Source organism: Dermacentor silvarum, chromosome 8 (assembly GCF_013339745.2).
Source record: "Dermacentor silvarum isolate Dsil-2018 chromosome 8, BIME_Dsil_1.4, whole genome shotgun sequence".
NCBI classification, from domain to species: domain Eukaryota; kingdom Metazoa; phylum Arthropoda; class Arachnida; order Ixodida; family Ixodidae; genus Dermacentor; species Dermacentor silvarum.
The window spans coordinates 101,757,264-101,770,104 of record NC_051161.1 but is presented as its reverse complement, the minus strand read 5'-3'; the positions used below and the strand labels follow the sequence as shown (position 1 = coordinate 101,770,104).

Sequence of the window (12,841 nt, the reverse complement as noted above, 5' to 3'; positions counted from 1 at the left end):
GCCAGTCTGCGCATTCCAGAGGAGTGACGTCGTAGCCGTGGTAGACGCACTGGCGCCGGCGCGCGCTCGCTGTGCAGTCGCCGTCTGACACTGCGCTGGAGCCGCTGCGCTTCTGACTGGCATTTGCCAGTGTGGTATAGCCATGGAGGAGAAGACCGCAAATGATGCTCAACAGCGCAGAAGAACGGAGAAGCTTGACTCATCGGATCCCGAAGTAGTTGCCTGGCAATTAGCGGTTGAGCGTAGGAGGAATGAATACATGTGCCACATAATACGTATACCTCGTGTGTGTCATTGGAGCAGTAGTAAGCACGACAATCAAGCTAATCCTCGACAATCTAGACAACCAGGAAAGCTAAGAATAATCAGCTGAACCTTTGCTAACGCTACGTATATCCTGGCATAGCCGAGCTAAGCCACTGCAACTTTTTATTTTCGGCATCTACGGTTTCTTCGATCTTGATTTTTATAATTCTATGATCGCTCCCAAGGGTTTCGAAGGTGTTTCTCCATTTGACGGTTACGACCTTGTTGACGATTGTTAGATCTGGTGTGGTACCTCTGTTGAGCCCGATCCCAATACGTGTAGGGGAGGCGGGCTCATTTACGAGCGTTTACTCTGTATCTTGAATGTCTTGCCATAGCATTTTGCCTTTTACTCTCGTATAACCATACCCCCAGGCACTGTGCAGGGCATTGAAGTCTCCCCTATGACAAGAGGACTAGTCCCTGCCATCACCACAGCCTTTCACCACAGCCATCACCACAGCCAGATTTATATAGTAATCCAACCCAAAAAAGACAGCGCTTCCGAACTCTCTTTAGAGAGTTCGGAAGCGCTGTCCCTTTTGGGTTGAATTACTATATAAATTCCGAATAAATATACTTGAGGATTTCTTCCATCTGGGGAGGAGCTCTATTAGCACGTGCTCAATGTCTGAGGTTTGAGTTTCATGCCGAATCACCACTAGCCCTTTCCTCACTGGTGTAGTTAATGTTCTGTTATTCCCATTTGGGGGCCCGATAGCTTGATATCCCGGCTGTTTCGCCAGACCATGTGTTTCCTGAAGAATCATAACGTCCGGTTTAGTCTTGTTTCTAAGGTATTGTTGCAGGACCGCCTTTTTGGATTCGTAGCTCCTGCCACTGCCATTGCCATATGATAAGGTCTCTTATCTCACGCTTTCCCATCTTACGGTGGCGGAAGGAAGGAGGGCGCTATTAAAACAATGTTAAAAGGGCTGCGATTCCCAGCTGCTTGTAAATTTTGTGGATTCCCTGCCGAGCTGATCACAGGAGTGTTGTTGATTGGAGGCGATGGGGTTCTTCTCGGGATAAGTTCTGTTATCCTAGTATTAATTTCGGCCATATTGGCCCCCATTTTATCTAGCCTGCTCAAGATCACCGAGATTGCCAGCGAAAGATTGCTGGTAGCTTCTGCCTGTTCCTTAACCGCCTTCTGCTGGTCGGAAATTGCCTGGTTGAAGTTCTGGATTTAACCATAGCTGTTTCCCTGGTCCCCTTTCTCTTGGGTGGAGTTCGAGTATTATCCTCTTCCATTCTAGTTTCTAGAATTACCTCCAGTCTCCCGGGGCTCGGGGATCGCGTTTGTTTGTTTGCCTGATTTTTGTCTCTCTTAAGCTCCTGAATCTCCTTGGTTAACTGTGCTATTAGTTCTCTCAATTGTGCATTCTCTTTCTTTATCTCAGCTATTTCGTTAGTATTGTTAGAATTATGTGCACTCCCCTTAGGTGTCCCAGGGCGTGGCCCTTTAACCGCATCGGACCAGCCCACCTTAGGCGTCATAGCCGGGTTTGCCTGTCTTCCCCGGGACCTGGACCGGGATCTCGCCAGCGACCTGAATCGGGATCTGTCCTTAGTCGTTGCTCTGCCTCTAGACCTGGATCGTTTGCGCTCGGTAGGCCCGTCCGCGAAGCGAAGCTGCTGCTGCTGTTCTTCCTGTTGTTTGAATGCTTGTTCTTGGCGAAGCCATTGTCGGTGCTTGACTATATATGGTTTCTTGAACTTGGCTTTACAGGTTTTGACGGCCGTGTGGTGGTCCATCCCGCACAGCTGGCACCTGGGCTGACATGTGTGATCTTGATCAGGGTTGGTCTTGCTGCATCCCGCACATAGCTTATCCTCAGGCTTCGGACATACGTCACTTCTGTGTCCGAGTCTATTACACTGTTTGCAAAACTCCACTTGTTTCCTGTATAACGAGCATCTCGGGAACACTGCTCCGTAATTCACGTACGAGCGGACCTTGTAACCCTCGAATAAAATGATCACAGTTGTGGTGTTTCCCAGTCGTTTGGCTGCGATCGCCGTCCGATTTCTTGGTGTAATAATGGCTGCCGTAATGTCTCTCGGGGAAACTTCGACAGGCACACCTCGGATGACTATTTTAGCTGTAACGTCCGGGGCTGTTTCGTAGGCTGCAACTTCATATTCCTTGCCCTTGAACTTGATTGTCTTCATAGACTGATACTTGTCCGCGTGGTCCTGATTCGGAGTACTGACAACTATAATGTTCTGGAAATTGTTGGGGCAGATGGTATCCGCCTCCCGTTCATCGTAACAATCCCGGCCGCCTCATAGATGGCTTGTCCCAGATGTAGTAGGCTTAGCTGGGATAGCTGCAGCCCTCCTCTTGGTCTGATCACAATCTTGTAGTCTCCCATAGGTAGTTAAGGCATCTTGCTGGCCCTATTAACTTGTGAGATGATCTTGGCTCCGCTCACCTTGGGAAGTCGGCTAGGGCTAGTGCTAGGCATGGCACGTTTCGCTCCTTCCTTGGCCCGTCTTTCATATCTAAAGACTTTCCAGCCGTTATCGTCCTCCATTTCCTGTCGAATATCGTCGTCGCTTCTGTCAACAACCTCCATTCTTGATAACATGTCGCCGCCTAGGCTCAAGAAAGCCGAGGCCTGAATCGCGCTCGGCCGCCGAGGCGGCGCGACACAACGGCGTGGGTTTCAGCCGTAAAATCTCCAAAAATGGTCTCCCACCTCCGAACCAGGTATCCACAGATTCCGGGTGAGGAACTGAGTTGATTGGTGCCAAAATTTGGGTGATGCTGATGATTTGCGCTGAGAAATCATATGAAGAACACGGAGCCGACGTACGGTGATGATGATGATGTTGATGATGATGATATCCTCAGCACATGGCTCGTACCCACTCCGGGGGAATGGCCAAGAATTGGGCTCCTGAACTTTTAGATACGGTTTTTGAAACTACTGTTACAGTGCAATTCAGTAATCAGAACAGACAGATTAATTTTCCTAAACTGCACTATTTATAATATAAATGTCATGCTGTATCTCTAATTGTAAAAGTATGGATTTAAAGTTTTATTCGTTTTGTTGATTGAATGAAACAACAAACGGCATCAAACACGTCCCTGTGGCTAAAGCCGAATACCGAGGCACACCGAAAGAGAGTACTATTTCTGGTGTTACATTTACCCCTAATTTAGCAAGCGGAATTTCAAGAAGTCTTTTTCTTTGTAATTTATACCGACGACATATTAAAAAATAGTGTTCCCTCCGCTCCCTTCGACTTCTTCTTCCAGTTCCTCTTCGTCTTTCTTAGCAATAGAATTCAGGCCTACTCTACGAAGATCACTTAAGTGCTGCGAAGGCAAGCTTTTCGTTTAGTCGGACTTCTGAAGAGCGAGAACGTTTCCTACTTCGGGCAGCGGTGTATAAAGCGTAATAGGCGAAATACCAGGTGTTCTTATTTTTATGCGGTACAAAAAAAATAAACATCATCGTAGGCGTCGGTTGTTTTTGTTGATTTGCCCATTTTGGCTCCATAGAAGCTCCATTTTCGGCAGCACCCACGAGAGGGTCTTCGCTTCAAAGTCTCTGTGCGTCGTTTTCACGAGAACGAACTGAACTGTCAGCCTGACATCGACTGCGAGCTGCGGCTTGTGCATCTCTATCCACAGTCTGCTTAGCACGACGATGTCAGGTTGCAGCCACGCGTGTAGCTCTACGATTCGCTTTCTGACCAGCGCTTCGTACCTTGCGACGAGGTGCCATAACTTGTTTCGAAGAGTAAACAGAGGAATCGAGACTACGCAGTGCACATGTCGTATCCCTTGACACGTGGTCCGATACGATGCAACTCTTACATGTCGTGACACTTAGGGGAATACAAGGCATCTGAAATGCAAAGTTTGGACGCATCGACGCGACGCGGCGCGCACCTCACATAGCGTGACAAGTGACACGATACGATGCTGCTGATGCTGTTCCTGCTGCTGGTGATTATGATTTATTGGCATCCCCTATGAAACAAGGCGGTGACAAAGAGTCACCTAACCTCCTTCATTTATTCAGGTATGGTAAACATGTTTTTCATTCTAGCATTTCTGTCTTTTTGTCTAGCATTTTTGTCAACACCGTCTTTTCTTCGAACTAGCATTGCACGAAGGCGTACGCTACTTCAATTCTTGTGAATATCGCTCTGCTCGTCTTCGTCAAATTGTGCACATAGTGATGGTGACTGCTGGCATCATTTAAGCTCTTCGAATGCTTCGATCTGCGACGTTTCCCACTTGAACTTGACGTCTGATTTCGTGGAATAAATCTGTGGCTCGACAATGCGAGAAATGTTCCTGGCAAAGCGCCTGTAAAACAAGCAGCAAGCAAGTAATTCGCATATTCCCTTTTCGTCGGCCGGCTGCCGAACGTTCGCGATAGCAGCCGTCTTCTTGGGATCCGGATGGCCTCCAGACCTGCTGATAACGTAGGCCAGAAACACAAGCTCATAGTAGGCGATGCGGCCCTTTTACGTCGTCAGGTTCAGCCCAGGTGATTTCATGGGCTATGTACTGTATCAAGCCGCTTATCATGATTGTAGAGGATTGAGGCAAAGGCGGCGAAGTCAACAAGATAGGCTAAACACGTCTGCCATGTCAAGCCAGCGAACACAGTGTCGATCGCGAACTTGAATGTTGCGGGTGCCGAGCAAAAACCGAATGGCATGAACTTCAAGTCATAGTGACCATCCGACGTGATAAAGGTAAAGCCCCTATATTTATAAAAGTAGCGTCATTCTTAGATCTTGCCGCCACCGCGCTCACCCCGGCGCTTCCTCCTCGCCCTCTCTTAGCCGCCTCCTGTCGCCCCAGCCTCCTCCGCTCCCCCATTGGCCAATCCGTGTCACGTGGAAGTTCGCGTCGCGCTTTTGTATATTTTTTTCTTTCCAGCGCGCTCCGACTGCCATTCTCGGGCCTGTGCGACGAAAGTGCTGTACGCACAAACGGATCAAACGTGTTAGGGACAAGAACTTCGTTGTGATGGCATGCTGCTGCGCCTTAAGTTGCCGCAACCGACAAGGCGAGGGCAAAAGGCTTTTTTTGTTTACCATCCGGCGTGCGCAAAAGCTTGCTGCATACTTGATATTTGCGCCGTCTCGCATCGTCGCGTTGCTACTTCCAAAACGGCATTATTAAGACCAGTTACTGACTGACGAAGCAAAATCGCGCCTCAAAAACGTCTCCGCAGGGCGCGATCGAAGTTTTCCTCGGATTTCCTCTGGTAGCGCGTTAGCTGTCGTCTGCCACGGCAGGCCCGACGCAGGCGGCGCCACTGTCGATATCGCGCCTCGATCGCGCTGGTCGCGCCGAGCGCGATAGTGGAACGGAGGAGGAGGGAAGTGGATGGCGCTACTTTTATAAATATAGGGGCTTTAGATAAAGGCGGTCTTCTCTCTATCCTTTCGTCGAATTCGATTAGTCAGTAGCCCCTCTTCACCTCCATCGACTAAAAGTACTTGTTATTACAGAGCCGGCCTAACACGTTGTATATCCGTGGGAGGCGGTATACGTCATTCTTCGTGAGTCTGTACGGGCGACGAAAATTGACACAAGAACGCCGAGTTTCACTTTTCTTTTTGGCGTAGATTGCACCAGAGGGCCACAGACTTGTGGACGGCTGGATGATTTTGTGGCGTTGCATTTCATCAGCGCTTGTGTTTTAGCTTCCCATTCTCGCGTCAAACCTCGGCACGAACTCTGGCGGAGTGGTCGAGCGTGCTCTTTGTTTGTTATGCCATGCTTAGCAACTAGTATTTGTCGATTTATTGAGGGCGTCTAAAAGCCGTCCTTGCCTTTCTGGATGCGACCTTTGAGCTGTTCATCCTTATGCAGAGGAAGGCTGGTATAAATATCGAAATCTGGCTCGGAAACTTGGACCGTCGACATAGGTAGGGTGGCATCCAGGAGGACAAATGACGTGCTGACTGCAGTGATTTGCTCAAGGTCTTCGTACCCTTCTTGAGGTGTTTATACTCCTCGCTGAAGTTTGTCACCATTACCGGTGCTTCCTCCGTGTAATTGAACGATATCTTTTGTGGCGCCGAATTAACGATAAAGCATCAGGTTTTGGTCGCCCTCCATTATGACTTCTACACTTATGGCTGCTTCTGCACTGAAGGAAATAATGATGCTGGAGCGAGGCGGGATACTGACTTGAACTTCAAGTACACTTTTCGCATGGTGACTGTGAGGCTGCGGCAGTATCCCTTGGTCTGTGGACAACATTATCGACGTGCACTTTGAGTCAATCGTTGCGCCGTGTTGGCGCAAAAAATTCATGCCAATAATTAGGTCCCTTGAGCACTGTTGTAGGACAACGAACGTCGCAGGCTTAGTCCAGTCAATTATTTTAACTCTTACTGTGCTGATTCCGGTCGGCGTTATGAGGTGTCATTCAGCTGTTGATATCTGAGAGCCTGCACAAGCATTCTTTATTTTCCTCAACTTAGCGGCAAAGGGTCTACTGAAGACACAATAGTCGGCTCCTGTGTTGACAAGTGTGGTGACGTTTTGGTCATCAATAAGGTCGTCAAGGTCTGTGGTTCTTGGCCTTGCATTGCTTGTTATTAAACAGCGCTGAACGAGACAAAGGACGGAAAAACAGACCATATATACAAGCGCGGCCTTCCAACTCGTCTTAATGCGAAAGCATCTTGTGCACCAATACGCTAAAATGTGGCGCTTGTTCCTTTATTGAACGAGAAGAAAGGGAACCGAGGGGACCGATTATTATTAATCGTATCATAAGAAGACAACAAACAATGACACCTTGTCCTTGTATGTTGTCTTTGGTGCCATTGTTTGTTCGCTTGTTATGATTTGTTTCTTTATAGTTGTTCTAAAGCGCTTTTTTTTTGGTAGCTGGAGATAACTTTTTATTGGAATAGCCCACCCTTCGGTGGTATATTTTCCCAAGGTTTGATCATTCTGTCCGCAACAGAAATGCCTCGTCCCTGGGACAATTTACGGCGTGTTACACACATACGCTCCTTATGCCATGGTCAGGCAGATATGCAACGTGCTGTGGAATTTGATGAACAACGACTTGAAGGTGACATCAGTAGTGGGGGCTACAACAGCCCAAATCACCTTCACTGAATCTTTGTTCGATGAAGTTGCAAGGCAGGGAGCGGGAACACCCGAGGATAACAACTGGTGTGTATATTAAAGCCGGATTTTTTTCTTTTGTTTTAGCAAAGGTCTTGATATGTGGCCGGCAACTCTACTACGAATTTTTCTCTTTATTCGTTTTCTGTGTTCTCTCGACGATATGCAATAAATGTTTTTTTTTTCATTTCAATGACAAAACTCAGGACATAAGTAGCTCATTGACAGCGGCAAAGCATAACCTGTGTTCTTCATTCTACGTGAATTTTCCTTACAGCCTTGCATTGCAAATGTGAGCTGCGGCATAAGTGCTACTTACCCAGGCTTTGTTCAGGAAAATTAATCACAAAGTCAGCTGATGTGACTGCGAGAGCGTGCATGACGAGAACAACTGGTTTGCTGTAGTTGGCGTCTAGTACAACAGGCTCATTTCTTCCCCGTGGTATTCTTTGGATGCGCAGGATGTAGCCATCTGTAGTGACCACTGTGTGCTCTTCCACAGGATAGCCCTTGCTCACAATCAGCTCCGACTTGAAAATAATGGAAATTTTTGAGAATCACAAATATTAGAAATGCTGTGTGTAATAGAATGTGACACATTAGAACGTATTAGAGATATACAATAAACCCTCGTTAAAACAAAGCGATCGGACAGAAACTACTTCTATTGAAGCAGTTGCCTGTATTAAAAGAAGACAGGCGCGAAAGTAGCCATAATGGAGCGGTAGTTCACTCCTACAGCGCGGGAGCTCATAAATACTAGGCGCAATGCATCTTTGGGGGATGGTTCTCTACGGCAATGAGATTTGCATTCATGTGGTGGTGCATATCTAATTTTGTGATGGGAAATTCAACAGTGTTAGAGCTTTTAATGAGTATGGTATCTAATTATGCAGAGTGAGTTACATGCCCAGTCACCCAAGTTGTCTACTAGATCAAGCACCAGCCAGCAGCCAGTTGAATGTTCGGGCACAAAACCAGTGGCGCACGTTGTCTTCTCGCAAGATACGAGTCCGCACATGCCTTGTGGTCCAAGCTAGTACGCAACTTAAGTCACTGGGAACAGTGGCGTAAGGAGGATAGATAGATAGATAGATAGATAGATAGATAGATAGATAGATATTGCTGAAATAGTCTAACAATGGCTAATCACATTAAAAGTTTATCTAATCACATCTGCTTTTGATATTTATTTATTTATTTATTTATTTATTTATTTATAGTACCCTCAGGGCTTACAATGAAGCATTACAGAGGGGAGGGGTTAAAGATACAGATAATTATACAAAAAGGAGAAAGGAAAACAAGAATAATAATCAGATGACAGTGCACGGTATAATGTAAAAATAACGCAAGTAGGAGCGACACAATAAGCATATTATTATGGTAACAAAAAATTAATTATACAAAGGAAAAACAGAAAACTTCGGTAATATAGATAAAATATAAATGCGTGGTATATAGGTCAAGTTAGAGTGAGACAATAAACAGAGAATGATCGAAAATAAATCATAATACAAAACATACTGTTTGTAGACTAGACGGATAAGAAAATAGAAATAACTTATAAACAATACTGATCAGGAGAAAACGCAACTGATTTGCTATACATTCACGTCAAGTCATCATATGAAAGTGGTGCAGTTACCATTCATGTGCTGGTGAAACTTTATTTCCAAAAATGGTCCTGAAGGACACCAGACAGTTCGTCAAGGTGTAGAGGGCACCTCCCACGTCGGGACGGGGAGCCCTATATATAGCTCTCCGCCGCTTCGCGGGCCTTCTGGACAGCCCAGAGTTGGTCTGGGAGCTCGCTGCTCCTAAGAGCGCCGTCCCATTTGTTCTTGTCCTCCAGATAGGAGGCCTGAGTCGCGCATCCCCACAACTTATGTCCCAAGTTCACATATCCACCACACTGTGAACAATTCAAAGTTCCGTCGTAGTCTGGGTCGATTCGGCTCATACGCCAAGGATTGCGGTACGAGTTCGTCTGTAGCAAGCGGAGAGTCACTGACTGCGCCCTGTTAAGTTCGTTGTTTGGAAGGGAGAATTCTCTACGTCCTAAATAAAAGTGCTTTATGAGCTCATTATATGTCTGAAGCTGGTCCTTAAAGGCCTTAGGCGGAGACGAGGGGGTCTGCAGGGGAGCGCGGCTGGCAAGTCCTCGCGCGGCCCTATGAGCGGACTCGTTAAGGTTCCGCTGTACTCCCACGAAATCGCCCACATGGGCTGGGAAACAGACTATAGAGTGGAGACTAATGCATCTACCTTCCAGTAACTTTGAAACTTTCGCTTCCACTACTCCCCTAGAAAAGGCGCGAGTAGCTGCCCTAGAAGCGCTATAAATTACCGAGCGCTCTGGATCTAGCAGAGCGAGTGCAATGTCCATTTTTTCGGCCACCTCCGGATTCTTGGTCTAAACAGAGAGTGCGTTGGAGACTCTTTCGTGGGCGTCTATTACGGCTACCGAAAAAGCTTCGCGACTGGCCACCTGTGCGGCGTCTACGAAGGCAGCTTCTGTGGAATCCGTAGCAGTCTCGGCAAGAAGAGCCTTCGCGCGGGCGAGGCTTCTCCCTTGGTTAAAGACCGGGTGTACGTTCCTGGGAAAAGGTCGAACCACAATCGCGTCCCTGATTTCTTTGCTAAGATGTCTGGCGTTATCTTTTTCACGTTCAGTAAAAATACCCATAGTGACCAGGATGTCCCTGCCAGCTCTAGTGCCTGACAACCAGACAACCTGAGCTGTGCGCTGAGCCTCAGCGAACTCCTAGTTTCGAAAAAAGCTCGGTGGATGCGTTCAACGGTAGCCCCACGGCTACCTTGAAGACTCGACGGATTGTAGCATTGAGTCGTTTCTCTTATGTATTTTTTTTTTCAATTGAGCATAGCCGCAACGTAAGTAATATGACATAGGACGAAAGCGTGTAGGAGCCTAATGGCACATTCCTCACTCATACCTTTATGTCTATTGACATGGGTCAAAACATTCGTAGAGCATTCTCCACTTTGCCAGTTATCTTTTGTATCATCAATCCATTGTATCCGTTACCCTCAATAGTCAGTCCTAGGACTCTGATTGACCGCACTTCATGAATGCAGTTACCATTCATGTCAAAGAGCACGATATGACGTCGATTATCTCGCCCCCAGCCCTTGGGTTTTCGTCCTGGCTTGGAAGGACGGTAAAAGATCAATTCCGATTTCCTCGACGAGCATTTGAGGCCCGCTGGAGAGTGGCAGAGTTCCGTGGTCCTTATAGCCTCCTGCATTCGAGCCTCTATAATTCTCCGTCGCTGCCTCCAGTGCTCCATAGAGTAACATCGCCGGCATAAATCGTGTGTTCAACACCTTCAATGTCCAACAATGCTTTGGCCAGCTTGGCCATTACCAGATTGAACAAGAACGGAAACAATACCGAGCCCTGTGGAGTGCCCCTGTCAACAAGCTCAAAAGTTCATATTTTAAGTCGCCAATGTGCAATGAAGCGGTTCTGCCGCTCAGAAGAGATTGATATGGACGTGAGATGGGAGGTTTAGATTATACTGACCCCCATGAGCAAGTGGATCGAATCCCGGCCACGGCCGCCGCATTTCGATGGGGGCGAAATGCGAAAACACTCGTGTACTTAGATTTAGGTGCACGTTAAAGAACCCCAGGTGATCGAAATTTCCGGAGTGCCCCACTACGGCGTGCCTCATAATCATATCGTGGTTTTGGAACGCCGCTCGTCGGCCCACAAAGCTGTGAAGGCATTGTTGTCTTCCTTGAGGACGACCGGCCTATGTGAACGCCTTTGAATTGCTCAGGCCCTCCACGTGCGTGCGCGAGCTCACCGTGTCCTCCTCCCCCCTCCTCTCTCTATCTCATCTTTCTATTCCCTCTTTCCCGTCCCCCAGAGTAGGGTAGCCAACCAGACGCATTTCTGGTTAACATCCCTGCCTTCTCTTTATCTCATCCTCCTCCTCCTGGCACGTAAAGCCCGTTAATTTAATTTTTAAAGATGCTTCTTCGGTCAGCTAGTATTACGTGTTGTATACAGTTATGCCAAAGGAGCTGTCGCAGTGCTGTGAAATGATTTTAGAAGAGCATTTTGCCTCTCCAAGTTCCTACGAAGAAATGCAAAGGGTCCCCCTGAATTCATCACCATGCATTCTGATGCTGGTTTCTAGCTCCCCAATTCGCACAACTGGAGTCCGGCGCTGCTTCACTAGGAATATTCCTAAATAAAACGAAGGCACTGCTACTGAGACGCCTAGAAATGTCAAATAATGCAATGTTATTATAACGACTGCTTACTCTATTTGTAGCAAAAACCACCTAAAGCAATCCTATCTTTCCTAGGTTAAATAGGACCAAACACCGTTTTCATTGAAGCCTTATGCACACTTTATTGTGCTGCACAAGGAGTAGAAGGCACACATATGGGCGCAGGATAATTTTACGCCATTTGCGGCCAGTGCAACAACGGACGTGCCAACTTGAGACAAAAAACACATAGAAGGGATCTAATGGAATGACAAAATAAGTCAAACAAGCATTGTGTAGCGCAATCGGTTGATACCTTCACTTTTTACCTGGCAAAATAATGAAAGCATCAACGAGCTCAAGCTTTGCCCATATTTCACTTTTTTTACGTTTTGTATTGTAATCCGTACACAGGAATAGAATAGCGTTACTAGGCAATTTCGTATTAGCGTCCGCAATTTCTATGCAAACAACTCCCAAGGGTTCGGCGGGCGCAGGTAAGTTGTTCTTATGACATTTAGCGTAGCGTTTCATATGCCTCTCAATGCTTACAGTTTTCAATAAAAAAAGCTTTGCCATAGTGTAGCGTGTTCTTCAGCGGCATATCGTGAAGTTCTGTATAATCTTCGCAAATTTACGGGGACACCGCCATCGCTAGCACACGCCAATAGGCGCTGTCCAAATCCACAACACAGCGGTGGCGTCTCCGAGTAAAAGAACCAATATCGGACGCTATGTATGTTATTGCTGTCAGCATGCGCCGTAAGCTACTGCAAGGTCTGAAAAACGTTAAATACGCATTTTTTTTACATGTGTAGTCCATGATGCGTTTGGTGCTACGGAATCGGTTTCGGTGCTTACGATTTCCGACAACACAGCCTTCGAGATTTGTTTTTTTTCGCCAGAGAGAACTATTATTTGGAGCGTGAATTTGGACACCATCTGTTTGGCAGACGTTATGCCGCCCTCAACAGCTATGTGAATTCGCGAGAGCGCTCCTCAAGATTCCCCTGCGCTTAAGGCAATAAGCGCAAGAACGAGATGCGCTTAAGAAAGAGATGCGTGTGAACGTGCGCAACGCCTAATGTTGCGGTTAGGTTCTACGCATGTTCATGAAAGAAAACAATTGTTATTCACCTGACTGTATCATGAATCGAC

The 12,841-nt window shown here is 47.0% G+C and overlaps 1 protein-coding gene across 1 annotated transcript in view; it reads right to left on the bottom strand.

Annotated features, from left to right (window-relative positions):
- The window catches only part of LOC119462324 (lipase member K-like), a 126,363-nt gene that overhangs the window by 18,713 nt on the left and 94,809 nt on the right, over nucleotides 1-12,841 (bottom strand). The window contains exon 2 of the mRNA XM_049672933.1: nucleotides 7,758-7,968. Coding sequence (XP_049528890.1) covers nucleotides 7,758-7,968 — 211 coding nt within the window. The remainder of the gene's footprint in view (nucleotides 1-7,757; nucleotides 7,969-12,841) is intronic.